At 41.0% G+C, this 21543-nt stretch overlaps 1 protein-coding gene across 1 annotated transcript in view; it reads left to right on the top strand.

Moving 5' to 3' along the window:
- Positions 1–20394, top strand: part of EPDR1 (ependymin related 1) — a 33591-nt gene extending 13197 nt beyond the window's left edge. The window contains 2 exon segments of the mRNA XM_055806747.1: positions 14836–15044; positions 17906–20394. Of these exon segments, the coding sequence (XP_055662722.1) occupies positions 14836–15044; positions 17906–18096 (400 nt within the window). The 3' untranslated portion in view covers positions 18097–20394.
- Positions 20395–21543: the final 1149 nt, after the last annotated feature.

The raw sequence follows: 21543 nt of genomic DNA, 5'->3' as shown, positions 1-21543 counted from the left end.
AGGGATCCATGGTGGGTCGACTGGAATCTCCACTCTTACCATTTTTTTGAAGGCTAACACATCTGAAACACAGTTTGGTTCTCTGAATTTCCTTCCTCTGAAAGAATGGAAAAATTCACTTACAAAACTTGTATTACATCTCTGCAGGATATGTATGGTAACTGAGATGCTTATATACCGTAGCGATAGTAACTATAAACATTGTTCAATGTGTTCAATGTCCTTTGGATTATTTTTTTTAAACCATGGAAGCGTTCTTTAAATATCCACTATTCTCCTCTATGTTGGGCTAATAAATTATCTACTGTTTGCAATTGCTGCCCCCATTTATAATCAGTCTGGTCTTTGTAATTCATCCCCCTCCCAATTATTCAAATACAGTTTCAGGCTGTAAAAATCCATAGATCATTTTTGTATTTTTAAAATGTCACTTAAAATATTATGAAAAGAGGACATCTCATCATTACAATATGCATATGATGTTTGCAAGGAAATGAGTGTCAGGTATGAACAAGCATCAAATAGAAAGACAAATACCTGATTAAATCATTCGCCGAAACTGTTTATACTGAAGCAGTGTATGTAGAAATTCAGCTTTCATAGCAGCCTCCAGCTACAATGCACTTGAGATACACCTGCTATAGAGGGCTGGGGCAGGCAGTGACAACATGGGGCTTGGCTGGTGCAGAAGAGACTTTTTCCTTGCTCTGCTCCTCTCCTTGTTTCAGCAGCAAGCGCAGTGACTTGATGGAGGGTGGCTGGCTCTGCTGGGAAGGGCTGACCCATGCCACTGGGAACACTGTCAGGAAGGGGACCCGCGGTAGCCCAGCAGCGCGTCTCTGGCCAGGCAGCCTCCTGCCTAACGTGTGGCAGCACTAATAAGCAGTTTTCTGGAGGAGGTGGACTGTGTTGTCACGACGAGTGTGTTATAAAACAGCCTTTGCTTGCTGCCCTGCAAGGCTGTAAGGATAGGTAGGATTTCCAGGGTGAGAGAAGTGATCACACAGGTCTCCTCTTTGGACTTGCTCAGGGCTTTGGGCATACCTCCACACAGATACTTTTCGTAAGAAGCGATGAGCAGCAGCTGAATCACTGTCTTGGCCAGAGTGAGTCTCCTCTATGATTTTTTACTCCTTAACAGCTCCCTCCGAAATCACCTCCCTATTCCCTGAATGAGTCCAACTGCAGGGTTAATGCAAAGCAGAAAACCTGCATGAGCAAGTACCCCAAGAGACATAGCAAACAAGAAAACAAAAAGCCATGACAGCCAGGATATTCAAAAGTCAACTTAAACTTGTGGAAATAAATTTTGGGGAGTTGAGAGTGTGTAAAACATTTTATGTTTGCCTTCCAGCATCCTCAGGTTGCCCATTTGAGGTAAGTTGATGGCTGTGTGAGGTTTTAAACATTTTTCAGCTTATTTTTTCTTCTAAATGGAACAGGTAATAAACACCTGACGTAACATCTGTAAGAATCAGTGAAACTTTTATGGCTGATTTCACAGGGGTTTGGGTCAGGTTGATGTATAATTTTGGAGAAGGAGTTATACAGCCAGATTTATCTCTTAATTACATAGCTGGCAGGTGGCAATTGTAAACAGCGGCAGTTACATGAGGATCTGCTGTTAGGATGTGGAAAGAACAATTGTCTCTTGACAGCCAGGGGTAGCATGAGAGATGGGAGGGAAAATCCGATGGGCAGAAAAGGGATTTCTGCTGATGCATTTCTCTGGAGAGAGAATTCAGGAGTTTCTTATGCAGTCTTTGAATAGAAACAAGGTGTCTAGTAACGCTGGGCACCTTGATTTTTTCAATGGTTGCGACGACACCCTGAGTTTTAGAAAATACCGAATATTGTCTCTCTGAAAATCTGCCCTTTTCAAGTATCTCCATGTTGAACATCCAAAATATAAAGCTGTTCAAAATCAGTGGTCAGTTTTGAAAGTCTTGCCCATTAAATGTATCAAATAACACAATTAAAAACAGCAAAATACTACAGTATGCGTATGTGAGACACTGTGTAAATTTTAAATAATTATGAAGTCATTTGTACTTTAAAAACAAGAGTTATTTTCATACTTGTTATGGTTATAGGAATGGTAAAGGAAGATAATTCTAGCATGTAAAAAAGTTCTGAATTCATATTAATTAAGAAAAGCTGAAAGAAAACTATGGCTCCCTGGCAGTGTATGTATGAACACTGGGCTCTGTGTCAGGAAAACACCCCAAAATTGGGCAGACTGTTTGCTAAAGGCTTCAGTTTGTATTTGTGTCAGATGCTAAATGGTAAAGCTATTTCTGTCATGTTTTAAGCAGCATGGGTAGTCTAAACATGTTCAATAGGTCTAGTGACCTTTTCCTGAGTAATGGAAAACTTTCAGCTGTGCCAGTGCAGTATATTTATACCAATATTATTTACAGGTCTTGCCCTCCCTGCTACTGCTTCTTAGAACTGTCCTTGAATGAAAAATAAATGTGTCAGTTTTTAATACAATTAAAATGGCTATAAACATTCTTAAAAATAGAAATGTATCCTTAGCCATGCTTCCTTTAGCTGATTGCTGTGTCTTCAGCAGCTGTTGTTTTTGTGCTGGACAAGCAGATAATCTATGAAATATTCTGCATCAAATACACCAATGTGTACCCTAAAGCAAATACTTAATAATTTGAAGAGAAAGGTTTTGAGATTCGTATTCATCTATTAATTATTCCTGTATTTCCCGTCCAGCTGATTATTTAAGAACATACTGAGTTCTGCCAGTTTCTGGTAATGCATCATGGATGTTGCTTACAGAGGGTTCCTACAAGCAGTGTATGTGTGCTGACTGCTGAAAGTCCCCCAAAAAGTCAGAGAAGTTGTGGGTTACTGGACAGTTGTAAGAAAAAGCCCAGTAACTCAATAGAGGACCAAATAAACCAGTTTTGTGAAGAGCAGTTTTAACTGGTAGTTCAACCTTTTAATTATTCCCTTTGAATGCTGAGCATGTATCATTTGAATCCTATCTCCCTGGTCCTGATTTTAGACAGTACTTGGCTTTAACTCCGTCAGGCACTGATAACAAAGTGGTGGTGTAATTAGGATTAACTGTAAAAGCAAACAGCTGAGGATCATCAGTGTGCAGGAGATGGCACCATCCTTCAAATCCCCAGGCTCCCCGTGTGAGATAAGATGAAGACTCAGCCCTCTGCTGAGGCTCCTCAGAGAGGAGGCAGAGTTGCCGCTGTTGCTTTTGAGAGGTCTCAGAAAGTGATCCCCGAAGGTTGTTCACCACCTTTGGGCAGGTAACAGTGCCAAGGATCCAAGACAGAGAACTGATAATGTCAGAACTAATTGCTTAAGGTTGTCTGTTACCAGAAGAGATGAGCAGCCATCGGTATTCTCTCATCACCTACATGTAAGGCTGGGAAGGTATCCGAGTCGCCATATAACCTGCTCCTCCATCCTGGAGAAGCAAAGCTTTATTTGGGATGTCTCTGACCCCTGGTTTTCTTACTGGTTCTTGTAGAACCTGGAATGTAAGAAGACACACACACAAACGTTTTCAGACTATCTCGTAAGTAAACCCTCTTTGCTTAAAATGATGCTGTTTTCTTCCAGTGATACCTTCAGGTAAGATGGGGAACAACTGGCATTCTTTTTTAGCCTTTTATATACTGGTCAGCTTATTATGTGTCCTACCTCAGCCTTCTGTTTGTAAATAAACATGCTCAGTTTCTTCATAGGTCCTGTTTATTAAATATTGCACCATTCTTGCTTTTCTCTGGACTATATCTTGACTGTTTGTTCCCTTAAGAGTGGCATCCAGAACCAGGAACAGCGTTACCTTTCTGACCTCATCGGGGCTAAGCAGAACAGAATAAATGACCCCTCTAATTGACCTAGAACCATAAACTTGCCTTTCTAAATCATTACACTGTACTGTACCACATCTCAATGGATAAGTGTTCAAAATGCCATTTGCTTTATAACCATTGAGCAATTGACATCTGTCCCTAATGATATGTTTTCTCTCACACAGACATTACGTTCTTTCCTGTAATCCTTTTATTTTGCACACTTTGTCAGCCCTACCTGGATTTTTAACATGCCAACGCTTTGTATTTGAATCCAGTCACTAATTTACACACTCGGCAACCAATATTACATTTGATTGATAGCTGCTGAAGGCAGAAGAAAAAGACCTGCACAAAGACTTCTGGATGAAATGAAGAGGTTGTTTTTACATCAGAGGTGGGGAGGGAGAATGAAGTGCAGTGCCAGGACTTCAGGTTGCATTTTTTTCCAGTGAAGTGAATCTCCAACTTTCACAAAGTTTCTTTAAAAATAAGCTATACTCAAATTTTTGTATAAAGATGTTAGAAAGTTAAAGTGTACTTAGCTTTCCAACTGTGTTGTTTGATTATCCTAGCTGGCCTGACTTCCAAACTCCCTTGAAAACAGACCTGGTGTTTTTTCATATTTTTACATTGGACAGATACCTGAAAGGCCTGAATCATCCGTCTTAAGGAGATCATTGCGGATGGGAGGTGGAAATCATTACATCTTGGGGCAGTAATCTGGTACAAGCACGTATCCTCACAAATTTTTCCAGGGAATATTCCATAGTGAAAGAAAAGTTTGCTTTATCAGAATAGGGACCTACTCCCCATGTGTTCCAAAGGGCAATCTGTGCCTCAGACTTCTTTGTGATTACTTTTTGTACAGGAATGGATACTGAAGAGCAACTAACTGGCCAAGTATACACATGATGGGATTTACAATCTCAATGAAGAACAATATAGATCTCCTGAATTTCTTACAGTCCCTATTCATGGTTTCTGAAGATCCGTCTCTGTTTTTACACAAAAGTTAAAATGTGTAAGAAGCTGCAGTGTCCAGTCCTAGCTGAAAAACTAGTGTTTATTTTTTATTATTCTTCTATTCCAAAGTAAATGTCTGGAAAAGTTAGATTATTTAAGTGTAGTTATTTGTGATTAGGGACCTCGTTCTGCTATGCCTTTCTGATGTGTAAGATAGATATCATACTGAGGCAGAGCTAACATCCAATTTAATATCCTTTCTCTGAGCCTGATTCAGAAAGGTATGAAAACTCCAGATAAATCTGACAGTTAGAATCACAGAATCATATAGGTTGGAAAAGACCTTTAAGATCATCAGGTCCAACTGTTAACTCAGGACTGCCAAGCTCATCACTAAACCATGTTCCTAAGCACCACATCTACACAGTTTTTAAACACCTCCAGGAATGGTGATTCCACCACCTCCCTGGGCAGCCTGTTCCAATGCTTGACAATGCTTTCAGTCAAGAAACTTTTGCTAATATCAAATCTAAACCTTCCCTGGCACAATTTGAGGCTGTTTCCTCTTGTCCTGTCACGTGTTACTTGGGAGAAGAGACCGACCCCCCGCCTACAGCCTCCCCTCAGGCAGCTGTGGAGAGCAACAAGGTCCCCCCTGAGCCTCCTCCTCTCCAGGCTGAACAACCCCAGTGCCCTCAGCTGCCCTTCATAAGACTTGTGCTCCAGACCCTTCACCAGCTTTGTTGCCCATCTCTGGACACGCTGCAGCACCTAAATGTCCCTCTTGTAGTGAGGGGCCCAAAACTGAACACAGGATTCGAGGTGTGGCCTCACCAGTGCTCAGTGCAGGGGAACGATCCCTTCCCCAGTCCTTCTGGCCACATTGGCCTTCTTGGACACCTGGGCACACTGCTGGCTCATGTTCAGGTGGCTGTCAGCCAGCACTCCCAGGTCCTTTTCCTCCAGGCATCTTTCCAGCTGCTCTTCCCCAAGCCTGTAACATTGGGTGGGGTTGTTGTGACCCAAGTGCAGGACCCAGCACTGAGCCTTGTTGAACCTCATACAAATGGCCTTGGCCCATCAGTCCAGCCTGTCCAGATCCCCCTGCAGAGCCTCCTGCCGTCTAGCAGATCAACACTGCCCCTCAGCTTGGTGTCATCTGCAGTTACTGGGGGTACATTCAATCCCCTCCTCTAGATCATTGATAGACATATTAAACAGGACTGGCTCCAGTGCTGAGCCCTGGGGAACACCACTTGTGACTGGCCACCAGCTGGGTTTAACTCCATTCACCACCACTCTTTGGGCCCCAGCCATCCAGCCAGGTTTTTACCCAGACTACACCCATCCAAGCCATGAGCAGCCAGTTTCTGCAGGAGAATGCTGTGGAAGATGGTGTCAAAGGCTTCACTAAAGTCCAGGTAGACATCCACAGCCTTTCCCCCATCTACTGAGCGGGTCACCTTGTCATAGGGTGAGATCAGGTTAGCCAAGGAGGATCTGCCTTTCCTAACCCCATGCTGGCTGATTACCTGGTTGTCCTGCACATGCCGTGTGATGGCACTCAAGATTATCTGCTCCGTAACCTTCCCTGGCACCGAGGTCAGGCTGACAGGCCTGTAGTTCCCTGGATCCTCCTCCCTGCCCTTCTTGTAGATGGGCGTCACGTTGGCTAACTTCCAGTCAACCAGGACCACCCCGGTTAGCCAGGACTGCTGACAAATGATTGAAAGTGGCTCGGTGAGCACTCCTGCCAGCTCCCTCAGTGCCCTTGGGTGGCTCCTATCTGTTCCTGAGAGACTTGTGTGTGTCTAAGTGGTGTTAGCAGGTCACAGAGGACAACTGGTCTTACTATTAAAGACGGCAGCAAAGAAGGCATTAAGTACCTCAGCCTTTTCCTCAGCCTTTGTCACTATGTTTCCCCCAACATCCAATACAGAATGGAGATTCTCCTTAGCCCTCCTTTTGTTGCTAATATACTTATAGAAACATTTTTAATTGTCTTTTATAGCAGTAGCCAGATTAAGTTCTAGTTGGGCTTTGGTCCTTCTAATTGTCTCCCTGCACAACTTCACGACATCCTTGTAGTCCTCCTGAGTGGCCTGCCCCTTCATCCAAAGGTCATATACTCTCCCTTTTTCTCCTGAGTTCCAGCCAAATCTCTCTGTTCAGCCAGGCCAGTCTTGTTCCCCACCAGCTCATCTTTCAGCACATGGGGACAGCCTGTTCCTGAGCCTTTAAGACTTCCTTCTGGAAGAATGTCCAGCCCTCATGGACCCCTTGGCCCTTCAGGACTGCCCCTCAAGGGACGCTGTCAACCAGGCTCCTAAACAGGCCAAAGCCTGCCCTCCAGAAGTCCAAGGTGGCAGTTCTGCTGACCCCTCTCCTTACTTCTCTGAGAATCGAGGGCCCTACCATTTCGTGATCGCTGTGCCCGAGACGGCCTGTAGCCATCACATCACCCACCAGTCCTTCACAAACAGCAGATCTTGGGCTACTTCTTCCAACTTCATCGCTGCCTACCTGAAAAATCCGTAATGGACGGTAATCTGAGGGCCGTACCAGGGTAGGAAGCTTTCCCTTCCTATCTTTAACCTGGGCCCCAGTGGGGCAGCAGCTGCTCTGAGCTGTGGGTCCGGTCCCGTACGGGGCCTTCTGTCCCCTTCAGAGAGGGGTCTCCAGTGACCCTGCCTGTTTCACTTCACGGGGCCCTGGCCGCCATTGCTCTGGCCCTGCCCAGGTGCTGCCCTGTGAGCCGCCAGCTCCCAGCAGGTCTCTAGAGGTAAAATTAAAAACAGAGGTATGTCTTTTATGTTGGGGTTTTTTTCTTTTCTTTTCTTGAGATACTCTCGGTCATTGTAACCATGATTTTTCTGGTGCTCTCTACATGTTAAATTTCTGCTTCCTTTTTCTTAATTTTTCCAAGCTCATAGGGTGCCTTAATATAATTGCACGCTCAGACAAGCATTTCCACCTCTCAGTTTAGAGCATCCACTCTTTCCATTGAGTTATTTACTTCCCTTCTGTATATAGCACAAAGGGGATGAGAAATACAATAAATGATAATGTACCTCTGTCATTTCCCTCATCATTATCCTGTCCTTCCTAAACTCTTTAGCATATATTGAGAGTCCTGGCCTTCCTTATTGTCTTTGGTCTCCTCTAAGCCCTGCTGTGATTTTCCAGTGGCCTTTATTATTATCCTACTCAGGGCAGCAAGGCTTCACTGTGCAAGACTTTTTGACAAACTCAGAACAGGAGAATAATCTCTGACCCCAAGTATATTTTGATATCAGGTGGTTCCACTGGTATACACCATATTCCCCAAGAGGTGATTCCATTGATTCATTGGAAAGCATTCTGGCATTTTGGCTGCATCTTCCATTCCTTTCCTTCGGAGCTACCCTGTTGTCTACAGAGGGTTCCAATTCACGAATATACCGTTACTTACGGAAACACACAGATGCTTTCTATTAAGGACAGTGCATCGTTTAGCGCCTTGCAAAACATGACTTCCTTAGACACAATGCTTTATTGTTTCCCTGAATTTCAACTTCAATTAAAATGCATTGTTCTCAGGGGTGCAACTTGGTGGACAGACTGATTATTATGGGGTGTCAAACAGCCAAAAAGGGACAGCAGGGGAAACATCATTCTTGCTGAAGAACTTAATTCCCCTTAGTATTTGCCAAACTAGCTAATGTAATTTATGGGAAAACAATTAAAAAAATAAGACGTTGCATAATTTTTTTTACTGGGTTTCATAATGGAAGTCATAAAAATATGTCACTCTTTAGCTGGTGTAGATTTGGCTTTCCAGCTTGTGATTCCTATATTTGAGGTTTTCTTTCTACACAAACCTCATAATTAACTGGACGTAAACTAGTTCTCTCTGCTTTGGAAACTGGTAGTGCTGTCAAAGTTCCTCATATACCTTGCTAATTAGATACCTGATACAGGGGGCTTCGTTCCCTTGAAAATAAAATAAGGGCTTTACAGTCTGTGAATGATTTAAGTCAGACTAAAAAATACTGCTTTTACACAATATCAGATTACATTTACTGTCACATGTATTTGCACAATACTGTATTTGTACAATATACCATAGTCCAGCACCACTGCCAAACATGTGAGATCAAATATGGTAAATTACTGTTGTTGTTGAGGTCTGATACACCAGAAGAAAAACACAAGCCTGAAATTACCGAAAACTTCATGGGAAAGAGGAAAGGAGTTCCCAGAAATACATTGAAAAACGAATGCTTCTCAGTTTTGAAATGAGCTTGCCAGAGCTTTCCAAAAGCAGATGAATGTTCTTGACCTGATGAGTGTTTATCAACTGTCTGCGTGTCTGCTTGGCAGCTTTGCTCCCTTGAAAATGTTCTTAATCTGAAGAGTTGAAAAGATGAGGTTTCGTAGTCATCCTTTGAGTAAAGGTTCCCATTCTCCCAGTACATCTTTCTTCAGTAAGAAATGTGTGAAAAAATTGGGTATGTCATTAAGAGGATAGAAGGTAACTCAAGAATTATGTATTTGGATGTACCTGTCCGTGCACACCAGAACAGAGAATTTGTTTGGGATATTTTTAGTGAAATTTCTTCTAGTTAGAAGTGTTTTTAACTTCTTTCGCAGTCTTTAAAAATGCCTTTTTACAAACAGAACCGGCAAAGAATTAAGTAAGACCACAAAAGCAGACAGATGCTTCAAACTTTTAGTTAATCTCAAAAGAGAAAGCAAAGTTAGCCTTGGAATAATTGCAGCAACCTCAACTTGGTATCTTAAATAGCAAATACTGTTCCCTGCTGAGTAATACAATATCTCTGATACAAATCATACATGCAATTTTGCTTTCATTTTTCAATGCTTTTTACCACTTACTAGGTAATACAAGTCCTGGCTAACACGAGTGGGAGTTTTAAGGATACAATAGCTGCAGCTGGGAAAACTGAACCGGTTAGGTTAAAGCCCTGGATGCCTGAAACCCCGTATGTCTTTGCAGGAAAGGGAAGTCTGTTTTACAAGAACTATTGTTCCATTGTTTTTTGGGTTAGGAATTGTGGTTTTGTTCGTTGTTAATACAATGCCTCACACAACTGGTTCTTGATCCCTGATTAGCGTCTCTTCAGTGCTACAGCAATCAAAAAATAAATAACAAGAATAACATTTTAAGGCTCCGGTCCTGTAGGTTACTCGTCCAAAGCCACAGAACGAAATGATGCAGAGCCAGATATAGCACACAAGGAATTTCTTTTACCCAGTCTCAACCTCAGACCACTATTTTGCTTCTCTCTAGCAAATGACCTTGTCTAATGTGCTTCAATACATCACGCGGGTCTTGGCATGCCACTGCCAGCACCTCTGCTCCTCTGAGTCACTACAAAGGCAATTGGACAGCAAGCAGCTCCTTCCTTCTAGGTTTGACACTCACAAGGCAGCCTTCGGAAGTGCAGAAGTAAACCCTGGGAGTCATGCAGATGTGTTAGGTGATGGGCAGGCTGCAGGACAGACTGCCAGCTGGGAAGGACCTCAGCATGGGGCACTTTTTAGCAGGACTCAGGGAAGACCGAGTACCTGAAGCAGAGCTGGTAGCATGGTCTTGAGTCTGATGACTTTTTTTCAGACAAATTGCTAACATGCAGAACAGTAACCAATTCAAAAGAAAAGTCATTAGTTAAGTTTATTGGTTTCAGTCATTTATGAAGGTCCAAGAGACTCTATGTTATTTGGGCTGTCTCCTGGGAGGCACCTCTAACTATCTCCCCAAATTTCAGGAGGAATCTCAGAGGTAGGATGGTATTTGGATGCACACCCACTCCTTGCAGTATGTCCTCAATGCGAGTGCTTCGCCTCATGATTGTGTGGGTGTGGTGTTCTGCCCTTGCATTAGATTCAGTTGGTCTCTTATTCAGAAAAATACTTTTTGTAGCTCAGGAGAAGAGAGTACTGAACACAGCATGTATCCCACCTGTCTGACATATTTACTTCCAGCAAAGTCAATGGAATTATGTGCACAGGATATGGTCCAGTATGAAGAAATTCTTTAAAGCATAGGAGCAAAAAACATGTGTGCATCTTTATATGCTGGAATTTATCCATTTTCAGGCACAGACAAAGGAGGTATTAAGGACCATGAGAGAGTCCCACTGAGGGTGTAGTGTACAAAGGGTGTGAGGCGTAGGACAGGGTAGGATGGAATAGGGTAGGAAAGGAAGGGAAATATCTCAGTCAGGCAAGTAGGGTAACTTGTCTAAGTAACTTCTCCAGATCTCTTTGAAGGTGCCCAGTGAACAGTAGTGAACAGGTTGAGGCTTTCTTGAAGCTGCAGTTAAAGAATGAATTTATTATAAGAATAATATTAGAGGTGGTCACAGGCAGCAAATATGTTACATTTTCTCTGAAAAAACAAACTCATTAAAAATCATTTCTGCTTCTCTTTTTTTGCCAAGACCTATTTTCAGGACTCTGCACTTCCCCTCAAGCATCCAATGAAATCTCAGGCACCTAAAACAAATGCAGGCAGTATACTTAGGACTTGGCCAATTAAAATAATAAAAAAAAAAAAGAGGACATTATTTTTAAATATTTTGCTTTAAACCTGATGTTTTTATATTCGTGCATATTTTGTTATTAATTTTGGCTGGTAAATAGTTGTCTTTTTAAAACAACAACTTAGCCATTCACCTTTCATATGCAGTTAAACTCAAATCCTGGTAATCTTAGGTTTCTGTGCTTGCTATTTCCAGGACACACACAGGAGCAATTCTCTTTAAAACTTGAATGTGAGGTACATCTGGGTTGAATAATGACAGTGTGACTCGTGTTCACTGCTTAGCCAGGGCTGCCATGCACAGTGAGTAGGGCCATGCTCTCTACAGTTCTCATCTCATGGGCATGCCAGTGTAGCTGCTGAGTTCATCCCAGCAGTGCACGAAGTCATACAACTGGTGTCTGTTCCACATGTGTTCACTTGCCTCTCCCAGGAATAAAAATATAGGTGGTGGAGCCTCTTGCTCTGCAGAATGGGTGCTAGAGAGACACTTGGAGATGAGTTTGATCTGTTTGGATTTGTCAAATTCTTCTCTCCATTGTTGTTTCATAATGCATACCTTGCTGTCTGCATGGAAGATGGCAAAGTCAAAGTAGGCTTTTTGGGGTTGTGGTCCTCCTTCTGCAACTGTTCAGGCTATCTGTTGAAGTCACAGTGGCTATCCATGTGCTAGAAGTTAAATACGTGCATTTGTCAGATCAAAGTTTAAACTACTGTTTCGCTGGAGTAAGGGTGGCATGTGTCCTTCATGCAATGATATTGATTCACAGCTTAAAAAATTTAGAACAAAATATATTTATTCCATGAAATAATTTATAAAGGAGAGGATAAGGAAAAAAAAAGCACACAAAAAAATTTGCTAAAAATGTGAATAAAATATCTGTGCAAAATAAATTTTAAGTAAGGATTTAAAATAGAAAAAGATTAATTGTTTAAATTTTATTCTGAGTAGTTTGTAATGCTTTGCTAATATATTTATTTTTTGTTCTTTCACAAAATGACTGTATTATCACTGAAATATCTCAAACATATTGACAGGCTCATCTGTAAGGCATTTCCAATCCCACTTTTATGGGAGCTGCAGGGCACCCAGCTGAACAGTAGTTGAGTCATTAGAGCCTGGTTACAAACACGTACGTAAGTGTATTTCAGTGTTCTTGTGAGTATGTTCTCTGGACTGAATGTGATATAAAAGTTATGTATGCCCTTACGTGGTCACAGGCTTTGCTTTACATGAAGAACCAGTATATATATACTGAATTCTTCAGTAGTTTATCATGGCTGTGGAGTGGCCTTTGATGAAGAAAACGGCAGGCGAGTTCAGGTCACTACGAGTCATCACAGAAGCAGGAATATTTTAAGATATGGACAGGAGAACGCTTTACCGCAGGGAAGCTAATACATAATCTTGCAGCTTGTCAGCCTCTCTGTGTGAGTCTTTGCTAATGTGTGGGAAGATCCCAGTGACTGACTCCCTCACGGAAAGCGGCTCCTTCTCGTGCTGTGCGAGGTCATGTGTGAGAGGTGTTCCCCAGCTTACCCCACGTCAGTCTCCTTGTCCCCTTTTACATTTTTCATCACCGTTCAATTTGGCTAATGCCATTTAGCCTGCCTGTGTTTCCACACATGCTGGATAAATGATCCTGTCAAGAAGTGATGGGAATATTGCTCAGATGCTTTTAACCGTACTCGGATGCTTTTCATAGCGCAGCATTTAAATGCCTCTGTGTCAGTGGTGGGTGAAGTGATTCCTGTCTGATGCAACTGTATAGTGCAACAAATAACATTGTAAATTTATTTTGTTGTCAGCTCTGTTTCATGTAAACTTTACATCCTCCCTAAAAGAACATGAAGACTGCAGAGAGAAACATGCAGGAGTTGAGAAATACCATGAAGGTCCCCTCTTGCTTTTGTGCATCATCTCCTCAATTACATGGATTATGCAGTGGTTTCCACCAGCTTCCCAGCTTCCTGATGACACAGGATGAATACTGTTAGGGGCTAGCATCAGGTTTGTGAAGTGGAAGAAGCCACAGTTGAAAGGACACCCTAGCCATTTTTTTTCCCCCCTCAGGAAATGGAGACAGCATCATGAATGAAGCAAGTAATTACAGGTGGAAAGAGACACTATTACAGACAGGCAAGATGAAGCTGTTCAAGGGAATTAATACTGTCCCTTCCTTTTCTCGGGAATTAATACTGTCCCTTTTCTCTGGAGTCACCGCATAGCATAGATACTTGAGCCATGATATTCACAGGAAACCTCTAATCTGTGCACAGTTTTGGGGAGTTTAGAGAGTGACTGCTGGCTCTTCTTTGCAAAAGGTGCAGAGCACGCATGAGGATGCTTTGAGTTGTGCTTTGAACAACTCATCATCTGATTGATAATGCTCAGTACCCTGCAGAAGTGAGGCTTCTGGTGTTTCTGGTTGCGTATTCAAAACTGGCTGATACTTCTGAAATTTTTATTTCAGTTTCTTTCTGTTTCTGTCCCCAGTTATAAGGTAAGGATCATATCAACTCCTTTTTATAGGTATGGAAGCAAAGTCAGTGTTTGTGGTAAACTCAACTACTGTACTAGTAACTAGGTGAAAATGTCCATTAAGAGGTTTATCATCTCTCCTCAGAACAGGGCTTGGTCACTTCATACTCTATATAAGATTGTTTTTAAAACCTTATTAACTATCCATTTTGTTGACTTCACCTCCTGACCTCTCAACCTTATTGATCTCCACATCTCTCCTTATCTCTGCCTTACTATTGTGTTTCTCTGCATTCTCCTTTCACTACTGCTTGAGTCTGGTGGCTTCCAGAAAGAAACTTTGCCATTACGGGGGAGAGCCTCTCAATTCTTCACTTGAGACCATGTGTTTCCCCCTTCATCAGTGTGTCCCACTAAGCTACATGGGTTGCCACAGAGGAGCATCTGTGAGGATGGCAGATACCACATCGAACCAGCACAGAGAAAGGCTCTGCCACATTTATGGGGAATTTAATCTATCCAGCCTATGCAAGCAGATCTTTTCAAAAGGTTATAACTTAGCCAAATCTGGGCAACTTTTAATAAAAACTTTTCCCCTGCCAAATTTTGAGTTCTTTCTCCAAAACATAGAGGCACTAGAGCTTTTTAATGAAACAGTTATTAAAAAAAAAAAAAAGAAAAAAATAACAAAAAAAACCCCAAACAAAACTAGGAATAATAACATGTTTTTCTCTCAGTTGTTCTCAGAAAAGTTGTTCTGTTGTTCTCAGAAATGGCTGAACCAGTTCAGCTTGAATTATTTATTTTGGAAAGAGTCAGCTGAGGCAGACTTTCAGCATGGGAACTTTCAGCCCAACTGGTTAGCCTTTCTCAAAGTTTGACAAAGTTTAATGCAAGTGAAAATGGTCTTAAACAGAGGAGATAAAGGCAAGCTCACTTATCAGCAATGCTCCTTGCTTAGTATAGAAAAAGACTATACATTAACTTCTTTTTTTTTAATGTTACAGATTCTTTGAGTATATATTGCTCTACAAAGACGCAGTGATGTTTCAGATTGAACAAGTCACAAAGCTTTGCTCAAAGATTGCTCTGACAGAGCCATGGGATCCATATGATATTCCTGCCAATTCAACTTATGAAGATCAATACTACATTGGGGGACCTGGAGACGAAATTATGGTACAGGAATGGTCGGACAGAAAACCAGCCAGGAAATGTATGGGCATGCTTTTGTTTCATCTCAATAGTTATCATTTCTGCTATCCAGGGAAAATTAAATTATTCATGTTTCACCCCAGCTTTCCATATTTCTATAGAGTTTGCTGGAAGAAATAATAAATCTACCCTGTGCGCAGCTTATCATTTTATTATAAATGCATTTTATTAAGAAAATGTTTCATATCTCAGTAGGATCAAATATGTCCAAGGGACTTGATTGTATTTTAGTTCATATCATACAGATTAGATTTTGGCATGGAACAGCATCATTTTGCATCTGAATCCAGCAGCCTGTATCCAATATTTATCTAGAGAAGAATTGGTAGTATAACTGGGGACACATTCAAACTAGAGTGTGCATAATAGAAACAGAGCAGGTGTCGGTGTGTGTCTACACACTACTATCAAATGTTCTCATGGAATACATCCAATATATGGTTCAGCAGCAATGAACATCCTTAATATGCACCTAAGTTTTGTTATCCGGTACACCAGTAAGAAACATCTGCTCACGAGGCTTAGTTTTGCACTTGGCAGCTGAACACCTGCATCATAAAAGAAAGCAGGCTGAATTTTCCAGGGTATAGTATGATGGATTTTGGATGCATAGCAATTTATTAGCACATTGGCTTCAATTTCACCTATGGTTTACTGACAACATAGACAATAATAAAAATTATTTTAAAACCCCCATGAAATTTGTGGCACTATTCAGCTAATGCAATACTTATGGTTATAGACACCTAATATATAGGCTGGTTATGAACCTGAGCTTTTAGCCAGGGGAAAATATTTCTTTCTTGAATAAAAGTAGGAAGAACGAAGTAGAAAATTAAGGATAAGATTGTTAGACTTCTGTAACTAGGTCAGTACATCCTCTGGTATTCTACAAGAGGCAAATTGTCACTTAGTCCAAGAACTTTGTTTTTCAAATCCAGTATTTTTGGAATTTTTATGGAACTTAATACCCAGATACATCCAGTTAATGATGTGTTATTTTTATCCTATAGTATTTTGTATCTCCAGTGCTTTTCTGTGTGATCATTCATAAAAATAATATCTTAAAGTTGTCTACCCATCCACCTTTCATCTAATATTGGCTTGTATTCTAGAAATTATGTTTTTGTTAAAAATTATAAAATTTTCAGCAGAGACTTAAGATGCCTTGGTACCATCATATTTTACCTTAATATTTTCATTCAAAAATCTGATACAAGACTTGTTGAGGAAAAGAAGCCTTCATTTCTGGATACTCAAACCCAAACTTATTTAAGTCAGAATGGTTTTGGTATATTAGGATGCCCTGGAGAGGTATGTTCAAATATTGCTCAGCTTGTCACCCTTTCTTTAGATATATTATGTGTATTTCATGTCACACTTTATCTATTTCTGATAATGTGATTGTGGTACAGCATATGACACGGTACCGGAAGGACAGAAAATAAGTATGTTGGACTGCAGAGTGAGAGAAAATAAGCCTCCTTGGGGCTGGAAAAAATTGTTACAGACAACCCTCAGAGGAACTGATTTATGATTGAAGTAGGTAATTTTGTATTTTAACCTCATAAGTTTCTGCTTTTGAGATCTGAAATACAAAACAACTGGATGAAGTGGTGAACAGTGGAAGGGGTAAAGAAAGATTACAGAAGAGGTGCATGGGGTTAATAAAAGGGATTTAAAAGCAAAGGATATTCAAAGGAAACCACCGTGATGATATTGATTGCAGAAACAGTGTAATGGTGAAAGAGGAGGTGATGGCAGAGGATGAGGGGGAAAGAGCAAGGGAACACCTCTGAGATAAAAACTTCATGGAATTAAACTGAAGTTTAAAAAAGGGACAGACTTCCTACATCACATACATGGAGGAGATCAGCATTGAGTGTAGTCTTGAAATAATGATCCAGGGAATGCCTGAGAGGAATAGGAATTTAAAAAAAATAACATGATAATAATGATATGAATAGATGATGGTAAACACAAGGAATGAGTTAGGAGATGGAGGCACTGGAGTCCTGTTTGGGAATGTCCCTCTTCTAACGAGACAAGCCCTCTGTGCTTGAGACAGATGGAAAAAAAATGGGAGCAAGGTTGTGTTTGTTTGTATTAAAGTATTGTCAGCGTACGAATGAGAGTTAAGATTATAGAGGACCAGAAGCTGAGGAAGTAAGGTGCTGTGGCTGTTAGTTCTGGTGCGGAGGAGTTCCCAGCACAGCAGAGGACAAGTGCTTCCTTGGGTAGGTGAGTGCAGAACTTCATATGCATGGGGAGGAATTGGATGTCCCACATAGATGGGGGAACTAAACTGTTTTAAAGTATCAAAGGCTATGCTGAGGCCCAGCACTGTGAAATGGACCACAGGTTCTGAGTAATCACGCCTTTCAACTTGTCAAGAACAGAGTGTAAGGTGAAATGCCCCTGTGCTACCCAAGCCAATGGCACCAAAATTTCCCTTCTGGAAAGCAAAGCATTTAATTATTTTGCTGGTGAAGTAAGTGCTGACATGAAAGTGGCACAAGAGATGAGAGAAATTGGACTTGTGCAAAACACAACTAAATGTGGAACTAAGCAGAAATGACAGCCCTTCAGTAGAGGCATACTGGAAAGGTGACATACCGATGCCATGATGGTATCATGATTTGCAGTGTGCCTGACACCAACATGTACAGGTTTAAGATCATTGCAGTGTCCGAGTTAGACCAGTTTTGTGGCCTTTCATGGTGCTGCCATGCACATGGGCAGAACTACGGGCAGTTCCAGCCTGTAGGCTTGGCTTGAGGAGTGGCCATTTTCTCTGACATCGCTGTGACACATGCATTCTTTCTCGTCATCTAAAGTAATCCCATTTCTGCTTGGTTACAGTGGAATCCTGGGTCGGCGTTTACACGGTCAAAGACTGTTACCCAGTACAGGAAACCTATACGAAGAACTACAGCGTGACAACCTCCACTCGCTTTTTTGATCTACAGCTGGGCATTGCTGACCCCTCAGTGTTCACCCCACCCAGCACCTGCCAGACAGCCCAGGCAAGGCTGATGAAACATGAATGCTGATTATGGACGCTGGCTGTCCCCAGCAAGCAAATATTAACCAAGAGGTTTGTTATTAATAGTCAGCTGCTGACGTCTAACCTGATTTTTCAAGCTTATTATTGCTCTTTTGGGAATTGTTAAGTTTTCACTTGAAAGAGAACATAAACATTTCACTGAGTAAAATATGTAACACAAAAGATCTCTTTCATTACATTAATCTGTTCGGTGATGCACTTGCAGTATTATATAGTTACCACTAAGATAATATTTATCGATACTATTTATGTAAGCTGTGGCTGATTTTCCTTTTGTGAAGGTTTCATTATTTATTTTTTCAAGAAGACAAAGCATAAGCAGATTGTGATAATGGTAACATCTAGAAGGAAAAGCTAAATTTGGTTGTTGCTGTTGTTACTTCTGGGGACTTGAAGGGAAGGGAAAATATGTCCTGGGTATTAGGGGTATAAAGAGATATGTCCTGGGCACAAGGTATAAAGACCTCGTCCTTAACCAAAAAATATCCTGTTTGAATAATGTACGTCAAAAGTATGGAAATCCATTCTCTTGGTTTTGTTTTGCTTTGTGTTTTTTGCTTTTTGCTCTTCAGGAAGCTGGTAGTCTAGTGTTTGAGCTGATTTTTTCTCTATGAAAAGAAACGGCAGTAGCCCTATTCATATAATGCTACCCGACATGCACAAAATACGTTTTCTGTTTCTTGAGAGAATGGTGTGAAATGAAGAGAAGAAGGGAGAATGAAGAGAAGGAGGGAGAGGTACACCCCCAAAAAAGTAAGCTACAGTTTTCTTGGATTTACTACACTTTTAGTGAAGGGTTCCAGTAGGGTGCAGTGAGATATGTTTCAGTCATGTTCTACTTTAGCACCAATTTTTCAAGGCAATACTAGTTTTAACCTATGCAAAGACATTAAGAGATACTGCACTCTAAAGAGCTTTAATATTTTGTAACCGTTTTCAAAAGTCCTTACTCAAAGAGTATGGAAATACCTTTGTAATTCCAGGTAGATGTGCAAAAAAGCCGTTCTTAGTGTATAATTAGTAGAGGCTAAATCAGCGTGCTCACAGTGCCAGGTGATCCAGATGGAGTGAACAGGGCTGTGTGACCGCTGTGGGGAGGTGGGAGGAGGAATCAGAGGGAGAGGGAGAGATGTCCTCTGTGCAGCGTGGCTGCAAGGCACTGCAATCTAAGCAAAAATTACAATCTTGCTTTCTTTTGCACCCACTCCATTGATGCCTGCCTTATTTGCTGTTCCATCAGCATCTCAAACCGTATTATCTCCACATCCTTTTCTGTTGGGAAAGTGAAAGTTTCCTTAAGGGGAATAAATAAATAACCAAAAAAGTGCGGGAAGCACACATATTTTGCTTCAGAAAATTCAAACCAAATCTTCATGCACCTTCAGGCCTTTGGAAGTGTGGAGTGGGGATGGCTTTTGCACTTCTACAAAATAAAATTAATTGGCTTATTCTGTAAGTGTAGGCATGCACTTTATTTATTATTTGCAAATAAGTTTAAAGCCAGATTCTTGTCCTCTTATATGTGTTGGGTAGTTGTTTGCTCCAGAAGTTCTGTGGCTGAAAACAGTGCAATACTGGGAAGTTTGGTGTCCCTGGAGGAGAGATCCTGGGCAGGCTTTTAGTGCTTTATATGCTCATAGCTTTTGGTACATAAGCAAGTGGTACAGTGGTTATTTTGCTTTCACAGTTCTGGTCAGAATGGCATTTTACTTTGCCTCGTGCCTAATGAAAGCATATAGACATACCTGCTAAAATTTAGGTAGTTCAGTAGAAATTTTCTCTTGGATGTGACCATTTCACTGAAACACGCTGATGGAAAGAAGGATTTGGTTTCATTGAATTTAGAGTGCGTTTAGTCTGTACTCGCCTTCTGTATTTTTTGTGACAACCTAAATGCTAACTGCATATTGTTCTTATTAGGGCAATGATTAACATGCATTTCTTAATATCTGTGTCTTGTTAGAATCTGGAAAATATAATAAATCTGGCTAGCAAACATGACGCTGTGGTACTGTATAGCTTGGGATGACTTTGTTGTGGTAAAGCAGATAGCTGAGTAATCAGGCTGTTTAAATTATGTTTTGCTGACAGTGAATCCATTTCTAGCAATAACATTAAACGTTCTTTTAAATATGAATTTTGAAAAGTCTGCTACACAGAAGTGCTTTAAAAATCTTGCCGTGATATACAGGGCAATTTTATATGGCTAAATGTGTACATCTAAAACAATGCTGTTGTCTTCTTATTTATGCTTTACAAATTCAATAAAGAGAGTTGTCAAAGAGATGTCAAACAACCAATTTCTGGATTATGTGCTTTAAATTGGCTGTGAACCAAATATGAAGGACAAAATGTATATGCCTGGTTTGTTATCTTGGTTATCATTTGCTGCATTTTGTTGTCATGTACCACAAGGGACATTCTGTCTTTATGTGACTGTGCCAATGACTCCGTAAGAATGAGCATAAAATGACTTTACAGTAGCCATATAGTGTTGTGCTACCACAGTATGGGGTTTTTGTTTGTCTGATAGTCTGGGGAATTTGTTTATCACAGGTATCTGTTGGAAAATTCGTAATAAATTGGTATGTACATGAGGTACATTGTGTTCTGTTGGGTAACAGTGACAGAACCTGGGAGCTGGATAGTCTGCGAGGCAAAGCTGTTTTTGTGAGATTTCCACTGCTTCTTGGTTTCAGCTGGGCCAGAAATAGTGCAAACATAGATCTGCCTGCCATATTTTTGTATTTCTGCTTGGAGGCTTTGCTGAAAGCAGGATGTGTAGAAACACAACATTGTTTTATTTAAAGTTAACTAAACATTCCTGAACCTCAAAACAAGTTTAGTTTGAGTTTGGGGAGGAGATCTGGGCATAATAGGAATTGGTTCAGTTCCTATTTTAACAGTTTGCTTAATTCTAGTATTGAGGCCAGATTTTGCTGCCTCAAGCCATGCTGCACACCATGGAAGTGCTGCCATTTACCAGGGCATGCCAACTTTCATGAAGAATGTAGGAAGAAATACAATAATCCGTAGTCAAAGTAAATTTTAGTCAAGAATTCTCTAAACACTACAATATTCTTACTTTGGGACACAAATGGAATTACTGTGTTTTCTAACTTGAAGTTTATTTTATTCTAGTGCTCACACTTACTGCTTGCAACGCAGCATCTCTTTTCCCACCACCCTTTACTTCCTAATGTCAGTGGAGTCCACTTCCAAAACAGCATTTACAACTCTCACTTGCATTTATTTCAGTAGTTCAGCACCTACGTACCTGGTGGATCTGATCTGGACCTGAATGACCTCATTAATTTCACCAGCAGTCTTCTCTCAAGTTCAGGAACGGTGCCAGCCATAACGAAATGTGAACACCGTACACTGAACTACATGTAGGTGACCAACAGTAAGAGCAGCATTGGCTCAGGTGCAG

The sequence above is a fragment of the Falco peregrinus genome, chromosome 5, assembly GCF_023634155.1.
Source record: "Falco peregrinus isolate bFalPer1 chromosome 5, bFalPer1.pri, whole genome shotgun sequence".
NCBI lineage: Eukaryota > Metazoa > Chordata > Aves > Falconiformes > Falconidae > Falco > Falco peregrinus.
This window is presented reverse-complemented; position numbering and strand designations above follow the sequence as displayed.